General features: G+C 40.3%; 1 protein-coding gene across 1 annotated transcript; it reads left to right on the top strand.

The window, feature by feature from the left end:
• Window positions 1-1,869: 1,869 nt before the first annotated feature.
• LOC144629780 (uncharacterized) lies at window positions 1,870-23,352 on the top strand. Its single transcript, XM_078487989.1, has 12 exons — window positions 1,870-2,191; window positions 2,667-2,819; window positions 4,423-4,536; window positions 6,044-6,178; window positions 6,828-7,018; window positions 7,772-7,913; window positions 8,267-8,616; window positions 11,554-11,695; window positions 12,428-12,759; window positions 13,854-13,995; window positions 22,025-22,368; window positions 23,024-23,352. Exons 1-12 carry the CDS (start codon window positions 1,870-1,872, stop codon window positions 23,159-23,161), a joined length of 2,505 nt encoding a protein of 834 aa, XP_078344115.1. The 3' UTR covers window positions 23,162-23,352.
• Window positions 23,353-23,589: the final 237 nt, after the last annotated feature.

The following is a 23,589-nucleotide window of genomic DNA, read 5'->3' as shown; positions in this document are numbered from 1 at the left end:
GCCTGCATTATCGGAACAACTCGGCACCGCATGAAACTTTTAAAAACGCATTGTCCCGTGGCACAAACAATCATAGCAAAATCCATGAAGAGTTCCAAACTAAAAAATCTAAGACATACCTTCAAATTAGGCTAAGAAAAAATATATATCCAGTTTTAAACAAAGAAAAATGTAAATGGTTTCACACAATCGTACGAGTGCTCGATGCAAATACATGCAGAGCGGGATACTATAATTAAAAGATTGAGACTGCACGGCTATTAACGGCACAGTCTGATGATCGCCTCGTGCGTGAAACTTTAAGTAACTGTCCGTGCAGTCTCAATCTTTTAATTATAGTATATCCAGTTTTATCAAGATGTACTCGTACTTTTCAAATAACCTTTTAGATTTCACTCCAAAAAAGCTCACTATTTATTACTTCATAACTAAACTATTTGTAACTTTATTTTTGTCGATTTTTTTGTATTATTAATGTTGTTTTACTATGTTGTTTCTTTTCTGGTGTGGAGTACCTGAAACCAGCTCACTATTTATAAGTTCATGATTAACCTATTTTTAACTTTCTATCGATGATTTTTTTTTGCATTTTCATTCAATGTTGTATTTACTGTTTTGTTCTTCGTCTGGTGTGGAGTATCTGAAACTAGCGGTAGCCGAAAAAAGATTTTACGGGAAAAATAGAAGTATTGTTTTTGACTCTACAATTAACCTTTTTCCTGCTATGAAGCGAGCGCTCTCATCGATCACTTTTGGGGAAGCTCTTATCACTAATTAATTACACATGCAGATCAGTTACTAGATGTATAGCCTGTATATACATATTTTTGTTATTGAACAATAACTTCTTTCTCTAACAACTTAAGCCTAAAAATCGAAAAAAAATACTAAAATTGCATAGATACTGATAATAAAATCTTAGAAGTCGTTCAACAACTGGCTAAAATCGCTGCCAAATAATAAAAACCATTGAAAGTTATGCAAAAAAATGAAGCGTCAAATCAACAGATTAGGCTACACCTGTTCACCGATGTTACACTCAATCACTTACAATTCAGAACTTAATTGAAAAAGGTAGAAACGTGCTTCAACACAAGACATGCTTCAAAACAATTTTTCGCTCATTAACGCCCTGCTGTTTGTTCTCGGTAACATTTCATACTATTTTGTTTTTTCAAACTTATGACCTTTGGCAATATAATCACACACTGTCGTATAAAGTCTCTAATTAGTGAAACCATCAAATGAGAAACTTCACATTGCACATGACCTCCTGCAGGGGTGATGTGTACTGTAAGGCTTAAGAAATTTTTGTTTGTAAATTTGTATTTATTTAACCCGTCAGTTTATAAGGTGCATTTTTAAACGAAATGTTCCGGTGTTTTTCCGCGTCAAAGAAACCCAAGTATCTGAAAAGCTTCTTGACGATACAAGAAAAAAGGTATTCTAAATTGATTAACGTTTATCATATGGGTTTCTGGTTTTCCTTTATAAAAGTTACAAACTTCTCTGGGAATATTTTCCTTAGCGTCGTTCGTGAAATCTCAAAAAAATAATACAATGAAATGCAGAATTACCAAAATTTTGCAAAAAGTGACATTTATTAAAAAATATGTATAAAGTAAATAGATTCCTTAAATTCTCTAAGGTCATATTATTGCTATTTCTTAGAAGCATTGGAGAAAGTCTTTGGGGAGATTTTCCTTGGCGATGTTCGTGAAATCTTAAAAAAAGGCTATTACAATCAAATACAAACATTACCAAAACTTAGTCAAAATTGAAAGTGTATTAAACCCTGAATTTAAAACAAAAGTGATAAGATTCCTTAAAATTAAATTCTTTCAGGTGATATGGTTGCATATTTCTATGATGTATCGAGGAGCGTGGATTGGTAAAGCAACATTATATTTCTACATAATTTCATGGATATCATCAGTGAAAGCTGGAGGTCAGTGCAGATCACATCTATCTGTGAACGGCGAGACACTTAAAGGTCACACTTTTGCATCTTCGTTGGTGGACAGTGCTATTGAATGTTCCATTAAATGTGAAAACGAGCCAAGATGCCAAAGCTATAACTACGTCATATCACAAAAACTCTGTGAACTGAACAACAGGACCAAAGACGCAAAACCTCTGGATTTGGTTCCAGATCCAAATCGCTTATATATGACAAGATGGATTGATAGAGGTATGTTTGTATTTGTGGCAATCCAATTTTTTTCATTTATTTTCGTTACTTTTCATTGCTTGACTCTAAACTTTTTTAATAAACTGTTAACTTTTAGACTTTTAGACTCTTAACTTTTAGGCTTTTATTTTTTACAACTTTATTTTGTGCATGTTGTAACAATGTTAATTTATGCATGATTGGCGCTAGACTTTGTTACTAAGGCACCGTATGTTACTCGCGTCATTGTTGTACACTCGACTGAGACTTGAACAAAGGTGTTGTGTTTATCTGAAACTTTTGTGTCTTCTATCACTGGAGTTGTTTCTTTGGACAACGTTACACATGTATTGATATTTTTAAGCTCTGTTGATTTTATTTAGTTAGGTATTTTTAGAATTTAGTTCCTATTTTAGCATAACGATTGTAATGAGCTATGGAAGATTAGTTAAATATGATGACGATGATGATGATGATGATTTTTTTTTTTTATCAGTTCCGCTGGGCTCCATCCCTGAGTTGCCAGCTGAATCCTGCTCTGAAATAAAAGCCAGCGAAGGAAAAGAAGCACCAAGCACTACATACTGGTTGTTGGATCCTGTACGAACTGGGAATATTATTCGAGTTCATTGTGACATGACATCGGAAGGTGCGTTCTTTTGAAAGTCATGTTTTTAAATAGGATATTTTAGGAGCAGAAAACCTTATCGGTATTTGAAAACAAACATCACAAAAAATCACGTTTTTGTTTACATATTGAAGTGAACGATACCGCCTGTGAGAGTGAAAAAAAAAAAATGGTGTCCCTAAACCCACGACTGGGTCAATAATTAGAGGAATAACGTGGAGTAAATTAATCATGGAAAGAACACAACAACGAAGAAGAGATTAACGTAGTCAGATTTCACAGTCATTTGATCAAACCAGCAATTCAGAAAAAAATCAAAAATTTTGCAGTGAAAAAAGAGGAACTTAATCTTCAGGAGCTAACAGTAAAGCATAGAATTGAAAAAGACAGTACCACATATTGGGAGTTACCTTGAAGTCCATACACTGCTTTTAAATAAATTTTAACTCAAGCTTGTCCGGTCAAAAAACAGTCAAAATTGACGACATTTACTCTTTATTTATTTCCTCAGAAGATATTTACATCTGAGAAGAAAGACATACCTCTTTCGAAAGGTTATGAAACAGGCTTTCAGGAAAAAATACTTTTGTTCGAAACATCCCATAATATTTTTGAATATATTTATCTAATTAGCATAAATCAGCATAAAGTGACCAAAAATTTTGGACAAAAGGCAACAAGCTTCTCAAATGTTTAAGGTTATAAGAAAAAGTTGAAAGCAAAAATGTTCCTTGTTATATTGGCAACATATCCAGCAATTCTGGCTGAAAAAGAATGAATATAAAATTTATTACAATTTATCTAAGCTTCATGAATAACCTAATTTGCATAAATTAGCATATATTTTTCGGCCAAGTAGCGTCCCGGAATTTCGAATATTTTTATCCCAAAAACCCTTTTCCTCAAAATATAACGATCTCCTTATACTCATAGATACATTTAGGCATTCATTCCAAGCACCAGGCGAGGATTCGAACGCAGAAAGCAAATATTTCAGTGCATTTCAGACCAAATGCGTTCGTACCGTATCGTACCGCATCGTACCAAGTACACACTCCTACCTCAATTTAGATTCATTCCTCGCTTGTATTTCGCAGTTGACGATCAAAATCAATAGAAATCCCATCAGTACTGCCTTCTTTCTCTTTAAACAATCTCAAAAGCTCTCTGTGCCCTTACAACCGCCGTTTTCCCAAACCTTCGCATCGGCAGCCATTTTGTACTGAGTTGTGAAGTACGTCGTGTAGGCCACATTCAAGTGTTTTAGCTCAAATTTGCGGAGAGACTGGGTAAAAGCCTAGTCACGCTTTCCTGAAAGTTTCACAGGGAGGGGATGTAAAACCAATTTTTGCGAATTTTTTTGGTCATCAGTCTTCTATGACTGATATTTACAGGGCCGGACAAGATTTTTAATCACTAGTCTTCCCAAGAAGTAGTTTAAAAAAATATTATCAGTTTACAGTTTCAGATGAAGAAAATTGCTTTTTGTTAGATTAAAGAAATTTAATTAAGTAATTAAAAAGCGAAAGCGTTCACCTAAAAATTTCTCCTACTAACAACCAACCGCCAGCTTTAAGTGTACTTTTCTAGTATTCCGTCCTGTAATTTGTGTGTGTTTGTTTAGTTGCCGACTTCTGCTTGGAACATCAATGCCAAAATAGTGGTACATGTTTGAATGGTGCAGTTCACTACACTTGTGTGTGCGGACCTGTCTGGACTGGCCCATATTGTGAGACAGGTATTTCCAAATTGTGTATAGTAACCACCTTTTTTGTTACAGTAGATGAAGTCTTCACCGTAACTGACGTCATCTTCTATAATTTCAGGCTGTATTGAAGCATTAGGAATGGAAAACTCCAAAGTTCCTGATTCGTCCATTCAGGCTTCGAGTGAGTTCGACCAGGGATTGAAAGCCAGCAATGGAAGGCTTCGTTCTAATGCAGCATGGTCGGCTGGTGTTTCGGATACACATCCGTGGTTTGAAGTTGATTTTGGAAACTTGACTGCTGTTTCCGCAATCGCCACTCAAGGACGGCCCAACATAAACCAGTGGATAACAGAGTATCGCATCTCTTACAGCTATGATGGATTATTGTATGCGGCTCACAAAGAAACTGCAGCAAATGATGCAAAGGTATACTATACTTAATTGCAACACAAACTAGAAACCCTTCCAATAAACTGAATACGCTGTGAAATGTGTTTTTATTAACTCCTGGCTATTTGATTCTTCTTTATTGTAAAGGTATTTTCTGGCAATAGTGACCGAAGCACAGTTGTTCGCCACGAGTTGAAGAAAGCGATTATAACAAGATTCATACGAATTCAGCCAATCAGCTATAACGGATGGATTTCCTTACGAGCTGAATTTTATGGTTGTAAAGCAGGTAGGAACTCTCAGGTATAAAGACAAATGAAGTTAATGAATACTTAAAGGGAAGCCTCGAGCCAAAGTGGCTCATACTTGCCGAAGCTTATCCCGGTTTTCGTAGCATTAAGCGGCTAGGGATATTTCTACTCCATTTATACACCTGGGTGGAGAGAGGCACCATGAGAGTAATTAAAGTGTCTTTCCCAAGAACACATTACAATGACCCCGACCAGGCCTCGAACCCGGACCGCTCGATCCGAAGTCCGGCGAAGTAACCATTAGGCCACCGCGCCTCCCACGCTTGTCATAATTTTCTTGGTAATAAATACTAAGAAAAGTGCGAATTACCAACAATACGCATCAGTAATTTGTGTCGCATATGGCAAAAGCAATGGCCTTGAGGTTCCATGTATCACATCAAACAACAATTAAGGAGAGAGGTTGGATTTGTTTTATATAAGTCATATGATTACGCCGGATCATAAATATTTTGTAGAAATGTGTTAAACCTAATCCACCGGCCAAAATATTTGTGAAATTGAAAAAGCTGTTAACTGCGTTCTTGAGTCCTTTTAACATTATGGCTGCCATCAAATACAAGAACGATGCAAATACACATGTTAGTTGTTGTCACTTTATTTTGGAATAAGTTTACCTTGTTTCTATCCCCAATCAATCAAACAATCAATCAATCAATCAATCAATCAATCACTCAATCAATCAATCAATCAATCAATCAATCAAACAATCAATCAATCAATCAATCAATCAATCAATCAATCAATTAGTAACGCTTTTTATTCTTGTACAATATATTGAATGCAAGGTGTTGGCATTTATGATGACCAAGCAGTATAATTGTCTTATTTATCAGGGCCTCTAAATAAAACATGTTCTTCACCATTGGGCATGGAAAGCGGGCAGATACCGGACTTAGCCATAGTTGCTTCGTCACGTTTGGACCAATACAAGGGACCTGAGAGAAGCAGACTTAACTTGACAAATGATGGTAATGAAGAGGCCTCAAAATTAACAAAATTAACAGGCTATGTTAAGTGATCGTTATGTTTAAATAACAAAATAGCATAATAGTATGCAATCTCAAATTATGTAAAGGCTGAATACCATTAAAAATTGTATAAGCAATGTAATCTTTTCTTCAGAAAATGAGAACCTAAATAGGCTAAATGTGTGCTTATTACCATGTATTTAAAGGAGCTCAGTCACGGACAACTCATTTTGAAAAAAAAACTGGCAAGTTTTTTCAAGTTTGTCAGTCGTAATCCGTCTTAATCTTCGTCATACGAAACCATCCTTGGTTATTTTCCGGTTTTGATTACTCCTTTGTTGTTTTCCTACATTACACAACTATTATTTTGAGGTTTCCTTCAATTTGGAACTAATCAGAAAAATGACTTAAAATATCGTGACAATGCTGACCTTGTCCCTTTAAGAACCTGTTAAGGCTAACTTGGAAAAATGCAGGTTCTTAGTCGCGGTTTTTACCATATTTTAGATACATCAGATTTAAAAAAAAAAATGGAGAATAAATCTTATGGTAGATGTGCCAGCCGTTATGTAACTGCTTAAACTTTGTTGTAAGGTAAACGCTCTGTCGGTATGTCTATGAGTTACGGTCTGTTTTCTTGTTAAATCAGGTTTGTTTGATGGAGGCTGGACTCCTCAATACCAAAACACCCTACAATTTCTTCAAATTGATTTGGGAAATGTTACCATGGTGACGGGAATTGTGACTCAAGGAAACTTCAAGGTTAATTGGTGGGTGAAGAGCTACACATTGGCCTACGGCATCGTCGATGGAAACTTTACAGCTTATAACAACGATCAGGTATGATTAAGAATTATACCAAAACTGAGAAAATCCTTGCGCGCTCGTTGGTCGAAGGTTATGGCCAATGAGAGTATAGGCCTTGAAAAAGAGGTAGCCCGTAACGCAACGCATGGCAAATTTTGGAAAACTTAAGATACTCACGAGAAGTTTTCAAAAGACATAATTCAGCGAGTTGCAAAATGACAGTTGGAACATTAAGGAAGACATTACCACACATTCGTTGGCTTCAGGTGCAAAACAAAATGCGATTTTACGAGCTTTCACACGCGCGCGCGACTTTGCACTGATTTTTCATCTTATTCGCCGGTAAAAAAAAACTTTGCAGTGAAAACGCTCGCCTAACGCGTCGTGGTTCCACTTGAGTTGTGAACAATTTATGACGTCATTTCTATGGTCTATAAGAGTATAGATTTGTTAAACAGACAAATAGAATGAAAGCGGAAAAAGAAATAAAGTTCATTTCATAACGTAACGAGGCAAATTATTCCCTTAATTTTTGCCTTAATTTAAGGTAATTTAAACCTTATTTAAGATGTTTACTTTTACTTGTTTTATGTTAATTGTGTAATACGTATGTTCTGTGATTTGCTCCGTTCCATTACCATTCATTTGACTCCGACTTTGTAAAATATTTCATACTGGAAAATGACGTTGAATATGCTATTGGATCGTGAGTTAGACAGAACATTTGTGATAGGTTGCACTATAATCGCTTTCTACAATTTTAGATAATACTTCCTTTGATTTTAGGAATTTGAAGGGAACATTAACCGTGAAGATAGAGTTGGACATATTCTTGACCCGCCAATTATTGCTCGATTTATTAAAATCCAGCCAAAATCCTGGAGCACCTACATATCTTTAAGGGTTGAATTGTTCGGTTGCAATGAAGGTAAGCACATTGTAAAAAAAGTTGCTTGCTGGGGCTATTACCATTAAGTTATTTGAATATAGAGATCAACAGGAGTGCAATACGCGGTACACTAACCAATAACTGTTGACAAAATTTACACGAGTCGTACAGCCAATAACATGACGGAAAAACCGGCCAATCAGTATGACATCCTGGACTGACAAATACTTTTCACTAGACTCTGAAAATGACTTCCGCTCAGTTTGTCAAAACATTACTCACAAACAGCTCTTAGAATTTCCTTAACCCGGATGATCACACGAGGAAGTACAACTTGATACTCTTGGGCTTAAACCATTTACTAAATTGTCAATTATTACATTTTTATCTAGGGTTTCAAAAACCTACCTTACAGCCTTGTGTTGATGCGCTTGGGATGCATACTAGGGAGATATCAGATTCTGCTATTACTGCTTCAAGCACAATGAACCAAATTACCTGGGGCCCCCAAAACGGGAGGCTGCACTATCTCATGGCGGGTACTGGTACCGAGGGATCCTGGGCGACTGCTGTCAACGATCCCTATCAGTGGTTCCAAGTTGATATGGGGAACTGGACACTAGTGGGTGGAGTTGCAACCCAGGGAAAACAGGACGAGGATGAATGGGTCTCAAGTTATAGCTTATCTTCCAGTAACGGGGAATTTTTTGAGTACGTTGGAAACGCAAGTGTCACGAAGAAGGTACACAATGTTACTGCTTACTATAAAGCTGCGATCGAAATAAAAAATGTAGAAATTTTTTTTAATGTAGTTTGTTTACCCGCGTAACACGGAAGAGCTCTCTGGACAGGAGATCGTTATAAAGTATGTGTATCGAAGTCGAATAGGAATGTGAAATGTAGGTAGGTCTTTATTTAAACAGGGTTACTCTGTCAGCCAAATTACAATTACATTTGTTATCAACAGAGGCCCTAAGATTACTATTGGTATTTCAGGGTGGTGGCTGACACAAACGTTATGATTCTATGCAAAATAATAAACATGGAATCTCTAATGACCAAAAAAACTACTCTCATCTAGATGTATTACCAAATGGTACGAAGGCGAAAACGGTCTAGATGTCGGACGAGTCTTTTAGGCACACATATATGGCTTACTAAGTAAATTGCAGGATATCTTTTTTGGGTGACCTTCTGGTCATAAAAAGACCTGAGGAAAATTTGTTGAATAATAATTACCATTATTAAATTCTCAACCTCGAATATTGCATTTCTAGCTTTCTGATTGGTTTACTGAATCCCGGTTATCAGCTCGTATACCTATGTTTGACCTTATATGGGAAATGAGTGCGGCAGGTGCCGCTTAGCGTAAAATGTTTCTGCGGGAAGCGACAGTTCCATCAAAAAAATGGTTTTAAACAGCAAATTTGGCGAGCTTTATGAACAAGACATAATAAGCGGTGCCTACAAAAACCACAGAATGCCATAGTAAATTTAACTACGCAAAACAAAAGGATAGATGCGAAAAGTTCAATTAATAATACTTTTAAACACACAACAAGAGCGAGTGAATATAAAAGTAGAAAAGCAGCAAATAATTTACGAAAGAATGGCAAACTGGCACAGTTTCATTCAGTGTACGTCATAAAACTAGGCTCAACACTTCAGTAACGTTTGTTACCTTTCAATCTTGGTTTTGTCCTTTTATACTTCAATAAACCTGTTCCACTTTGAGCCCAATTTCGCTTCAGATAAGTTAATATAGCAGTCTTAATGACAGCCGTGGAGCCGTAAAGAAGTACAATGTAAACACTTGCTTCGTTCGACTTGCACAAGACTTGTAGTTTCCAGAAAAGCTTTTGCTCCGGATCTTCTCGTAAATCTTAACTGTTGTCACAATTTCCAGGATATTTAGACGACTTTAGAGGAGATTGCCCGAGGAAAATCTTTTGAAGAAAACTCTCTCGCTCGCTCTCCTCGTATGTTTCATTCAACTCAAGAAGTGAACACCGCGCCAGAAAGTTTCGCGCCTCCTCATACTATCACTTCGTTTACATCAAAATGAAATGTCCAGTCGATTTAAACTTGAGAAGAATTTAATAAAACAATTATTCAATTCGCCCTTGTTGAATACGAGTCGTTATAGCCAACTCGGCGCTTCGCGCCTCGTTGGCTATTTACCACCTCGTATCCAACGCGGGCTCAAGGAATAATTGTTAAATATTCCATTAGCCTAAGTCTTGGTAGAAAGTATAATCTTTAGAGGTAAACATCAGGTCCAATAAAATAGCTAAGCATAAGCATCTGCAAACAGTTTCTTCCTGCTGCATTTATGGACAATTTAGTGATTATCAGTTACATTTACTTCGTATTAATGAGGCTTTGTCACGGATTTTAAAGCGGCTTTGGTTGCAGATGCCTCAGATGGAAATACATTGCAACTTGAAAAATTAAGACTTAACATTTCAAGCTGTTTCCGTGCATCTTCCAAAACATCGATATTTATAGCCCTGGTTTGATTTCTCTTCATAAATTGAGCTTTTATCGTTCTAAAGGTGTTCAAAAGATAATATTTTTATAGGTTAAGTTGCCTACCACTAATTCAGAACAGTTTAGATCAAAAATCGGCAAAATTCCCCTGACGAAGGTTTTTAAAGAAAGTTTTACGGCACAAGCAGTAAAACGCAGTTAATGGAGCGTGACGTGCAAATCCCTAATCAGTTTATTACGTACTGCATTTAATTATGTTACATATTTGGCGGCAATAACACGATGTCTTTGTTTTCCCGCTTAGTTTAGTTGAGAACCTTGAATTAGCTTATTGTTTCACCTATTGCACAAGACTGTCTAGTCTTGTCACAGCATGATCTGCAAGATGGCAGTTTTCTATTGGTTGCAACCATAGCCATGTCTAGCTATTAAAGCAGTATGATTCAATGTAAAAGCACTTCCCTTCATGGTGTGCTATAATCAGTGGGCATTTGTTGTAGAAAAGAAAATTTCCCACCCTCCCTCCCTTTATGGAGGTTGCTTGTTTATCAATAAACTTGGGGGTCACCTCCTTCGGGGTTGGTGGTTAAGTCTAATGGTAGCGACTTCCTTCAAGCTTTGGGCATTGTTTCTGCCCTTTCATTTGTGCACCTGCCAATAATCTTGTCCGATCCGGCGCTGGCTTACCCAGTGCCGGGGAGATAGGCGAGGCTTCGAAGGTCGCGTGTTCAGTTTGACCGTCAATTTGACCTGCCAATACTCTTGTCCGTTTCCAGTGCGGTAGTGCTGGAGATAAGTGAGGCTTTATTAGGTCATTGTATTTGAGGTCACGTGTTTTTATATTGACCTGCCAATACTCTTGTCTGATTCCAGTGCGGGGCAGTGCTGGAGATAAGTGAGGCTTTAAGAGGTCACGCAACTCAAAGTCGCTTCTCATGCCAGCCGCAGGGATGTGTCCCCCCACATTACGCCAAACACGTGTGCGTCATTTCTCTAATTGTTTGATTTTATGGACTGCAATAACATTTGTTTTTAATGTCATACCAAAACAAGCTGTCAGGGTACACAACAATCACGGAACAGGGACATTAAGTAAGGTGATTATGGTGTCTTGACAAGTTTTTGATCAATGAAATGTCTTATCGTTATATTTACTCTTTACTTATTCTTAATTCTTTTGATTTCCTAGATTTTTAGCGGAAACTTTGACAGATATACAGTGGTGAGACACGACTTGGATGAGGCAATTATTACTCATTACATTCGTATTCACCCAGAAACATGGTACGGACACATATCCATGAGAGCAGAATTCTACGGATGCAGAACAGGTAGATGGACTTCTTTGAGAATTTTTTTTTGGCCTACATATATTATAGTATTATGAAGTTATTGTTAAACGAAAAATACATAATGTTCATAGTCTCGCGCAGCGTTCGCGTGTACTTGTATTAGTCACTCGCGCGCGAGTACAAATGTGAAACCGTTAAGAAGGCCGTTGCTTTTCCTGCCAAGTTAACAACCGAAGAAGACCGAAGATTCTCGGTCGAAACGTCTAGAGTACATTATGAGCGTTGTTTACGCTCAAATAAGTCAGCGTCAGAATTTATAAAGAGTATTGAAGTTATTGTTTTATGCACGTGTCAAGTCAAGTTGGTAAAGTCTGTATTCGAGCCTAGTGGCTCATCAGGCCGGAGCTTTTCCCGATTTCTATAGCATTAAGCGACTAGAACTATTTCTACCTCCCCCTAGATGGGATGCTAGTCCATGGCAGGGTTACACCTAGCGGTAAATTCGGTGATAACCATTTTTACACCTGGGTGTAGAGAGGCACTATGAGAGAAAAGCGTCTTGCCCAAGAACACAATGCAGCGCTCCGGCCAGGGCTCGAACCCAAACTGCTCTGTCCGGGGACTAGGGCATATGGCGGAACGGTCCTCAGTCCCTCTAAGTATCCAACTCGTATAAAGCTTAGCCTTAACTAGTCCTATTCCTGTTCTTACTAGTTCTTTTTCAATACAATTTACAGTAAATTTGACACTTAAACTGTGTTTCCTTAACAGGCTTTGATGTCCCAGTACTAGAATGCATGTCACCTCTGGGCATGAAAAGCAGGGAAATACCAGATGAAGCCATAACTGCTACCACAGTTCTGTCTCAATTTCACGGCCCTGAGAGAGCAAGACTTGATACGGTGATTGAAGGGAGCTACACAGGAGGATGGGTGTCTTTTTATATCAACTTAGGACAGTGGATTCAAGTGGATCTTGGAAACATCACCAAAATAACTGCAGTTGCAACTCAAGGGCATCATGACTTGTTTCACTGGGTTACAGAATATTATTTATCATACAGCGTTAATGGAGGCCCATTCCTGTCCTACAACGATAATCAGGTACTATAATAATGCAAATTACTTAGAGTCATGTGTCACTGACGAAACCTTGCGCAGTTAATATGGATTTGGAGAGACAAAACCCCTTATAAAACCTATATAGGTATGTGCAGCGAAGAGTTTTTTAGCTTCTTTTGGCCTGAAACGGGGTACGGGGTACCTACCCACCTACCTACCTACCTACCTACCTACCTACCTACCTACCTACCTACCTACCTACCTACCTACCTACCTACCTACCTACCTACCTACCTACCTGCCAACCTACCTGCTTATTTACCTACTTACCTACCTACCTACCTACCTACCTACCTACCTACCTACCTACCTACCTACCTACCTACCTACCTGCCTGCCTGCCTGTCTACCTACCTACCTACCTACCTACCTACCTACCTACCTACCTACCTACCTACCTACCTGCTGACTTGCCTACCTGCCTACCTTCCTACCTACCTACCTACCTACCTACCTACCTACCTACCTACCTACCTACCTACCTATCTACCTACCTGCTTGATCGCCTGCCTGCCTACTTACCTACCTACCTAACAACCTACCTACCTACCTACCTACCTACCTGCCAACCTACCTGCTTATTTACCTACTTACCTACCTACCTACCTACCTACCTACCTGCCTGCCTGCCTACCTACCTACCTACCTACCTACCTACCTACCTACCTACCTACCTACCTACCTACCTACCTGCTTGCTTGCCTACCTGCCTACCTTCCTACCTACCTACCTATCTACCTACCTACCTACCTACCTACGTACCTACCTATCTACCTACCTGCTTGATCGCCTGCCTGCCTACTTACCTACCTACCTAACAACCTACCTACCTACCTACCTACCTACCTGCCTACTTACCTACCTACCTACCTACCTACCTAGACCTACCTACATACCTACCTACCTGCCCACCTGCCTACCTGCCTACCTGCCTACCTACCTACCTACCTTCCTTCATTCCTACCAAACTACCTGACCCACTTACCTACTTTCTTTCAAGTTAACGTACTTAAACAACTGTTAAATTATCAGTTTTATAGGTTCTGTTTTTATTTTCCAATTTTTAAATTTTACAGGTTCTGTTTGGCAATATAGACAGAGATACTGTTATCGGCCATGTACTCAACCCTCCACTTATCACCCGCTACATAAGACTGCATCCAAAAACGTGGTACAACTATATAGCCATGAGGTTTGAACTGTACGGCTGCAGATCTGGTGAGTGTTCAGTTGCTATAACAGTCTATAAAGGTGATAACATATTGCAGCGACTTGAATATTATTTACTCTCAGATTTGTAGAGTAGTGTTTGATATCCAACACCATCGCAAGTTGGAGTAGGCTCCGAGGGCTCCTGTTTCCGCGGTTCGACTTAAGAATTGACTCAACTCGATGGATTACGAACAACTTTAATCCTGAGAAACATCAACATTGCCGCCATCTTGTGAAGGCGTGCTCGTGCTCTTACAATCCCATAATGCATTTTACTCTAAAGCGTGACACGATGTCACGACATCCGTAACACTCCCCCCTGTTGACCAGAAAATAAACAACCTTCCTAGACTAATCTGGTCAACACATTCCCTTACATCATTTTAACGAAAAGCAAACAAAAACAATAAAGAGTTCTCAGTTCAATGTCACTTAAGTTTCCTTAATTCAGATTCTCCAGCCATGTTTTCCTCCTCCGGTCTGCTTCCACAGCAGCTGCCCTTCTTGGGCGGTCACGTCTCGGCTCAGGTGATTGTTCAGCTCTAACACCACCGGTGGTGGGGACAGGATCTGTCCTTCTGGAACTCACTGCAGGTTCTGGCTCATCATCTTTGCACTGGACCTCCAAGGGGTAAAGACGCTGCACTGGACGTCTGAGCATAGAGGTTCTTCCTCCCTTGGTTTTAGCTCGAACAACAGCTCCTCTGACGCAGCCATCAGATCCTGTGACAAGATCCTCAACCTTTCCAATCCTCCACTTTCCTCTTGGCTGATCTTCATCATGAATGATAACCACATCTCCAATGGACACGACTCGGTCTGTGGTTCTCTGGGTAGCATTACGATGGGAGTTTCGTAACTCCAGCAAATACTCGCTCCTCCATCTCTTCCAAAAATGGTTAATTACATTGTTCAAGTGATGCATTCGTTTGTTCAGATCCTTTGGCTGAACGTCTAAGTCACTTTGCTCGGTGTCTGAACTGTTGTCTGGTAGGCTCATCAGTCGTCTTCCACACAGAAGGTGTGAAGGTGTGAGGGGTTCTTCGAAATCCTCACTTGACACAAACGACAGTGGTCTACAGTTAAGAATCATTTCAACTTCGATTACCACGGTCAGCAATTCTTCATAGGTGAGTTTGGCTCCACTGATAGTCTTCTTTAGACATCTCTTTACTGATCTCACAAGTCTCTCAAATACTCCACCCCACCATGGTGCCTTCTCAAGGTTGAATGTCCACTTCATTTGTTCCTTTGCAAAATGCTGCTTCACTCCAGGGTCATTCAGTATTCTTGTGATTTCTCGTGCAGCGGGTTTGAAAGTTTTGCCATTGTCAGACACCACCACTGAAGGTCTTCCTCGCCTCGCTGTAAATCTTCTAAAACTTCTCAGGAATGCTTGGGCCGTCAGATCCGGGACGAGATCCAAATGGATAGCTCGGGTAACACAACATGTGTAGAGACAGATCCACACCTTCTGTTGAGGACTGTTAAGACTCTTGACATAGAGTGGGCCTGCATAGTCAACTCCGATATAGGTAAACGGTGGCTCCTCCTTTACTCTGAACTCTGGAAGAGGTGGCGGCGGCGGCGCCTTGTATGGTCTTCCCTCAAGTTTTCGGCACACAACACACTGATACAACAGCTTTCTCACGAACTGTCTGCCCTGCACGATCCAAAATCTCGATCTCAATTCAGTTAGGGTTGACTTTACACCACCGTGCATCACTCGTTCGTGGCCTTCTTTTACGAAGAGGGATGTGATGTGATGACTCTTGTTCAACAGGATTGGGTACTTTGTTGACGAGGGTAACTGCGTCTGTGACAAACGTCCCATACATCTCACGATTCCATGCTCATCTGTGAATAGACCAAACTGATGTCTCCAAATTTCAAATTTAGGATTCTCGCTCAAGGATTTCTGTATTTCTTTGATCCAAAGTGTTTCTGCTGCTGCTATATCTTGACTCGTCAGCTCTTGACTTGTCAGCTCTTCTTGCGCTTGTACACTCTTCTGTAACTTTGATTTCATGATTTTCACAAACTTGAGAACAAGTCCAGTGACTCTTAAGAGTCGCTGTAATTCACTGTAATCTTCACACGTCATGATCTTAGCTATGCCAGTGGCTTCAGCTGTCACTAGAAGTGTAGACGAGGTCTCAACCTTCCATTTCTCCTTGTCTCCAGCCTTCATTTCTTCTAGACATTCTTGTGGGAGCTGGTCATTGTTAAACTCATCATTTTCTGATTCTTCATCTTCTGTTAGCCATGTGGGTCCCTCAATCCACAAGGCACACTCTGACAGCTCTAATGGGCTCATTCCTCTGGAAGGGATGTCGGCTGGATTGATCTTTCCATGACAATGCCTCCAGTGTTTTACTGGTACAAGTGTCCTGATCTCATTTACTCTGTTTTGGACAAATGGTTTCCACTCCCTTTCTTCGCCCTTGATCCAAGCCAACGCCACCTTTGAATCGGTCCAGCAGGTCATCTCATGAATATTCACCTCAGGCTCTAATGCTTCGCCAACATGACTTATCAGTCTTGCTACTATTAGAGCAGCAAGAAGTTCTAATCTAGGAATTGTCATTTCTTTCAATGGAGCAACTCTGGACTTTGAGGCTAAGAATTTGACGTAGCTTCCCATGGTGGTTGTGATCTGCAGGTAAATAACTGCTGCGTATGCTTTCGTGGAAGCATCTCCAAATCCATGAAGGCTACAATTGACAATCTTCTCCTTGACTCCTTGAAAGTAACATCTTGACAAAGTAAATGAACTTATGCCTTGCAATCCAGAAACCAAGGTCTGCCACCCTCTTTTCAGTTCTCCTTCTAAAGGCTCATCCCAGCCAATTTTCGCCTTACAAAGTTCTTGGAAGAACATCTTGAACTCAATAATGATCGGTGACAGAAATCCCATTGGATCATAAAACTTTGCCGAAACACTGACAACATTTCTCTTGGTAGGGTCAATGTTCCTTGCAAGGCTTGCTATCTCTCTCAAATCAAACACAAGCTGATCATTGTCAAAGTTCCACCGCACGCCAAGCACCTTCTGTTCTACACCAGATGTCTCCTCTGCAGTTCCAAGCACACTCTTGGCATAAGTCTTGTCTTCTTCAATCACATCTTTCTTAGCGAGATCTTCCGGTGTGTGTTCAGTGTTCTTGGATGTAGTAGGAATTGAGATGCTTGCTTCATTGTGCTGAATTCTCTCGGTTAGTTCACTGGAATTTGACACAAATTTCCTCAGGTTAAATCCTCCTTCTGCCAGTCTAAGTTTGGACTTCAGGTAAAGTTCATATGCTGCATCGCTGTCAGCGGCTCCAGAACTCAAGTCATCCACATAGATGGAGCGAAGAAATTGGTCCACGAACTCCGGATCCTCATCCTTGTACCTTTCAATGTGATACTTCAGGGTTGCATTGAGTAGAAATGGGCTAGAACATACTCCAAACACAACTCTAGTGAATCTTAGCACCACAATCTCTGGGCACTTCTTCTCAATGTCATCCACCCATAGAAATCTTAGCACATCTCTGTCTTCCTTTGTGATACCCACCATGAGGAAGGCCTTTTCCACATCACCAGTTAGTGCTACTCTGCTAGCTCGAAATCTTAAGAGTATGTCAAAAATGTTCTCTGCAAGGGGTGGCCCTGTGTACAGACAGTCATTCAAAGCTGGGCCATCAGATCTGGCTGAGGCATCATAAACAACTCTTAGTTTAGTGGTTGTCTTGTCTCTTCTTATGACTGCATGGTGCGGAAGGTAGTGTGTCTTCCCAACTTCCCCCTCGCCAGGTCTCTCCACGACTTCAACAATGCCTTTCCTTAGCTGTTCTTTTATGACTGCATCATACTCTTTCAACACTTCAAAATCTTGGTTCAGACGTTTGAGTAGGTTGTTCAACCGCTTCACACTTAAATCATAGTTATCAGGAAGAGGTGGGTGTGGCACCTTCCATGGCAAGTGTACCTCATATCTATTGTTCTCAAATGTTATCTTCTCTTCAAATTCTTCATACACAGATCTTGGTCTGATTCCCAGTGACTCTAGATCCCAGAATCTCTTCATGTTTCCATCAAGGCTCTCATTTGTAATGTTCACAGGATTAACAGCAGTTTTGAGGACATGAGTTGTGACAAGGTTGGTTTGCTGTTGTTCATTTTGCATTGCTCCATGTAGTGGTCCTGAAAGAACCCAACCAAGCTTTGTCTCCATTGCTGTTGGACCATTCTTCCCCCGTACCACTCTGCCTGAGACCAGGTGCCAGTACTGATCTGATCCAATGAGGATATCAACCATAACATCATCATCACTAGTGCAGTAGTCAGCAAGTTTGAGTCCTTTCAAGTGGGCATGAGTAAGACTAGCTTGAGCAATGGACTGACCTTGCAGAGGATCACATATAAGTGGTACAACAAATGCTGACAGTTGCACCTCATCTCCATTTTCAGCACTGATACATAGGTTAACAATGTCCACACTCTGAGTGTTCTCTTCAGTTGAGCCAAATGTCTTCACAGAAATGGTCTGTTTTCTCTCCGATGGTAATTTTAGCACATCCTTTACCTTTGTGGTCACATATGACCTCTGGCTGCCACTGTCCAAAATAAGTCGGGCTAGAAACTTCTCTGTGGGTTGACCAGGTCTGTATATTACTGCCTTCGCGGTTTGAAGAAGGATGGGTGTTGATGTGTTTACGTACAAGGCTGTACTACCATTTGACTCTCGTGGGGGGCCCTGAGGTGAAGGTGATCCGTTCACGGTTGGAATACCATGGAGAGGCCTAGTTCCATCACCAATGTCACTGGTGCAGATGCTGACATGGTGTCGCTGTCCGCATTTGAGACACTTCATTTTTGATGGGCAATCTTTACTGATGTGGTTTCTTCTCAAACAGATAAAACACCGTCCTGTCTTTTTCAACACGTCCCTTCTAGCTGCAATGTTTGTGACCGTCTTGCAGGCGTTAGATGCATGATCCATTCGACAATACGTACAAGTTGGCTTCGACTCCTTAGTAAACAATGCGGCATCTGTTGGTAATTCCTTACGACCTTTGCTGTTAGGGAATTTGTTTGACGATTGTTCTGTCATGTGAACATTGCTCCCACTTGCTCGCTCTCTAGCTTCAAGCTCACTTCTAAAAACCTCAAGAATACGATCAAGGTCCCACTCATCCTTCACTTCTCGACTGACAATCAAACGCAAATCTTGCGGTAACTTGCTCATAACAACAGATGATAGCAGGCTACCATAGGAATTAGAGGATACTCCTAGTGAGTTAAGACTTCTGACTTGAGACTCAATCAGATCATACAACTGTCGTAGCGGTTGGGTGTTACCAGAGAGGCCTGATTTCACTGAGTTTATGTGCAGCAATGTTTCCATGTGTCTATTGATTATCAACTGCTTGTTGCCAAACCTTCTTTTCAAAATGGTAACTGCCTCGTCATAGTTTGCAGCAGTAATGGACAACCCAGAAATGGCTTCACTAGCAGATTTCACAAGGAGCGAATTCAGGTAATTGAATTTGTCAATTGCAGCAAGCCTTGTGTTGTTATGCACAGATGATTCAAAGGCATCCCAGAATGAGGGCCACTTACTAATGTCTCCATTAAACTTCTTTAAATCAAGTTTAGGTAATTTTACCTGTGTTCCTATGCCATAAGTATTAGAAATACCTGGTGCCACTGGGGGGTATCCATGTGCTTGCTGTGAATGCATAAATCTGATTTCTGGTGTTGTTGAAGGAGTGACACGTGCTTCCGAGGCCGCAAAAACAACTCCAGGCGATGTTGAAAGAGGTAGATGTGTTCCAGGGGCTGTCAAGACAATTCCAGGCGGTGTCGAAGGAGTTAGATGTGTTTCCGAAGATGTCACAACAATTCCAGGCGATGTCGAAGGGGTTAGATGTGTTTCCGAAGATGTCACAACAATTCCAGGCGATGTCGAAGGGGTTAGATGTGTTTCCGAAGATGTCACAACAATTCCAGACGATGTCGAAGGGGTTAGATGTGTTTCCGAAGATGTCACAACAATTCCAGACGATGTCGAAGGAGTTAGATGTGTTTCCGAAGATGTCACAACAATTCCAGACGATGTCGAAGGAGTTAGATGTGTTTCCGAAGATGTCACAACAATTCCAGGCGATGTCGAAGGGGTTAGATGTGTTTCCGAAGATGTCACAACAATTCCAGGCGATGTCGAAGGAGTAAGATGTGTTTCGGTTTCCAGTTTTGTTCCTGGGAGGGTCTGGCCGATTCGAAGTTTCGTCGAAGGGGTCTGTAGGCTTGCAGTCAAGGCGGCGTCGATTCTCATTACAGCAAACTGCGTAAAGGCGGTGAATTCGTCCGCTTCACAAATTTCCTCTTCTATTTGAGTGTCGGTGACGACTGCCAGGATTTCTTGATCTAAATTTCGTATCGTGTCCAGTTTCTCTTCTAGTAAGAGTTTTTGTTGTCGCAATCTTGTAGTATTGAGGGGCGACAATAGATTCTCTTCATCGAACGCTTCCAAAATTTCTTCGGCGGACGTAATCATTTTTCTTGTCGACGCTCTGTGACTCGCTCGGAGCTTCCGTTTCCTCGCAAGCTTTCCAGACATCAGGATAATCGCAATTAATTTACGAAAAGACTCAAATCACAGCTTCAAAGACTCACTCGTATCTCCTCGTGTTTCTCAGTTTGCAGATGGTCGTTGATCGCAATCCGTTTTCATCCGTCTCGGTGGACCATGTTTGATATCCAACACCATCGCAAGTTGGAGTAGGCTCCGAGGGCTCCTGTTTCCGCGGTTCGACTTAAGAATTGACTCAACTCGATGGATTACGAACAACTTTAATCCTGAGAAACATCAACATTGCCGCCATCTTGTGAAGGCGTGCTCGTGCTCTTACAATCCCATAATGCATTTTACTCTAAAGCGTGACACGATGTCACGACATCCGTAACAAGTAGCTTTATCAGCTAATGACTCCAAGCATTCTCACCCCAAACCTTGACAGTACCGAACTGGCAATGACCAGACCACAACACTGGGAACTACGTGCCCTACTCTTTGCGACAAGTGTGTGGGTTCTTTAACGCCCCCTGCTGACCATAATAGGGAAGATTTAGGACACGGAGCCTACAGATTATCGTCTTTATCCTAGAAGACTAGAACTTCTAAACATTTTTTGCAAAGGAAGCACGTTCTCCTCAGAAATTTCAAGACCGTTTGTGTTGCACGGCAGTCAGGCACTTACAAAATCGCAACATGTAAACTCAAAAGAGTTTTATCGTAGTACGAGACAATTTTGAGGCCGAGTCAAGTTTGAGTCAAGATAAAAGTTTCGGTCTTTTGGTTTTAACTGCTGTGTGAAAATGATGTACCAGGGGTAGATCAACAAGGTTTGACTTTGTTTTCACTGCCGATTGCATGCAGAAGTGTATTATTGTATTGGTTTGCAAATGCTTTTCAAAATTGTAAACATAACTGGGCATCCGTTGATTTTCCTTACAAATTCTTACTTGTATTATTTACAAATAACTACAGCAGAGGTTTCATTTGCATGTCAAACGGTGAAAATCTTTTAGCATTTCGCAGCGTTCAAGTGTCATCTTGTTGCCTCAACAGGGATTCCATACAACAAAAATATAGTTTCCAACCCATTCTCTCCGCTACCAATTTTGTGAACAAACACTAATTCATTGCATCAGAATAATTACATCAAACGTATCTTTTTCTAACTTTGTTTCATCGAAGAATTACTCGCACTTGTTGGAAATGAGATGACTATAGCAAATTCTTTGGCTCTCCACCAAATCAATTTCAACGCGGGCTCGACTGGAGGGAGGGGTGGGCTCGGAACTGTTGCATGTCGTGTTTTTCTGTCTATTTTTTACAAAATGAAATAGGCAAGATTTACCGAAGACAATTATTCCACTAGTGCTTGTTGGATATGATATGACTCGTAGGCAATCTACCGTATTATATCCACCGCGCGCTTGTGGAATAATTGTTAAACATCATGTTGATATGCACAATATACAGGTTTTCCAGCACCTGAGGTGCCTCCTTGTCAGATCCAGTTGGGGATGCAGAATAAACAGATACCAGACTCTTCATTGTCGGCTTCATCGGTTTTAGCACCTGCGGATGGATCTCAAAATGGCCGCCTTCACTTACAAGCAGGAGGCGGTCTTATGGGCGCCTGGATACCGGCAACAAATGATGGCAATCCGTGGTTTCAGGTTGATTTCAATGCCGAGAGACAAGTCACTGCAATTGCGACGCAAGGTCGCGAGATTGGTGACTACTGGGTGATGACGTATACATTGTCTTATAGCTCTGATGGTCATAACTACACGTATTATCAGCAACAAGGCGTTACCAAGGTAACTAGATCTAAGATTGTGTTGTAAGTGTAGGGACGCATGACTCGGAGTTCGCTTTCCCATGCATGTACAGGTTTTCATTTAGCAAATTTCTCTCCGTCTCTAGCTCTATGTCTCTCTGTTTCTCTTTTTTAACCAGATTCGTGGCACTACAATTTACAAACTAAGGTATTGTTGCTGCACTTTTGCACTCCTTTAATTCAAACTGATCGTTTGAAAAGAGCTTTACATACCGTTGTGCCAAATAATGGAATTATCCTCCAACAAACAGGATGAAATCAGAACAGTCCTCTTGAGGCATTTGGTAAGCCTGTACGCACATCCAGTCAATAGAAGCTAACTCTCCCACTCGTATTGTCATATTGTTACTGTAATATCCGTCAATATTTCTAGCACGGCTTTTTTGAAAACCAATTAAGTGTAATTCAAAGGATTTCGTGTTTCAATGAATTGTTTTTGTTTGTCTTTTTCTGTCTGTCTGTCTGTCTGTCTGTCTGTCTGTCTGTCTGTCTGTATGTATGTATGTATGTTTGCCTATCTGTCTGCCTGTCCTCTATCTCACCCTCATTCTGGTTCTATGCTCCGCTACCATGTACACTTATAAATACTTGCATACCAATATAAACTTACATTTATTTTATTTATTTTTCCTCAGACTTTCACAGGAAACACGGATGGCAACTCTGTGGTCACACACATGCTGGATCCACCAATGAACGCGCAGTATTTGAGAGTACATCCTCAGTCTTGGAATATCCAGATTGCCTTAAGAGTAGAGTTGTATGGTTGCTAAAAGGCAATATCGTTAGATCGATCGTTTTGCAAACTGATCTTTCACACAGTTTTGATCAAAGACAGATCAGACTTCTACAATACACGATAAACGTCTGAGAATGTTACACTTACGATTTGGCATCCCTGTCTGAATATTTGACATGTCAGTTGCCCGTTTACACGACAGAATCGCCTTTATCTGGGACATTGCCAATTGTCTTATAAGATAAGATAAGATTTTATTTACCTCTCCAAAAATGGTTTTTCAGGGCAAATTACAATAAAATGTTAAAAATGTACAGCTAAAAAATAAAATCATTCTAAATATTAAAAAGGGTTACGTTTAAAAGGGTTCTATGTTTCAATAAAATTCTTCCAAGCGCGACGTTTTATAGCATCCTTAAAAATACTTAAACTATTAACGTCTGTTAGGGTCCTTGGTAGTTC

Source organism: Oculina patagonica, chromosome 11 (genome assembly GCF_052425735.1).
Source record: "Oculina patagonica isolate OP01 chromosome 11, crgOcupat, whole genome shotgun sequence".
Classification (NCBI taxonomy): Eukaryota; Metazoa; Cnidaria; class Anthozoa; order Scleractinia; family Oculinidae; genus Oculina; species Oculina patagonica.
Note: the sequence above shows the minus strand (reverse complement) of the source record. Positions and strands in the feature narration are given on the sequence as shown.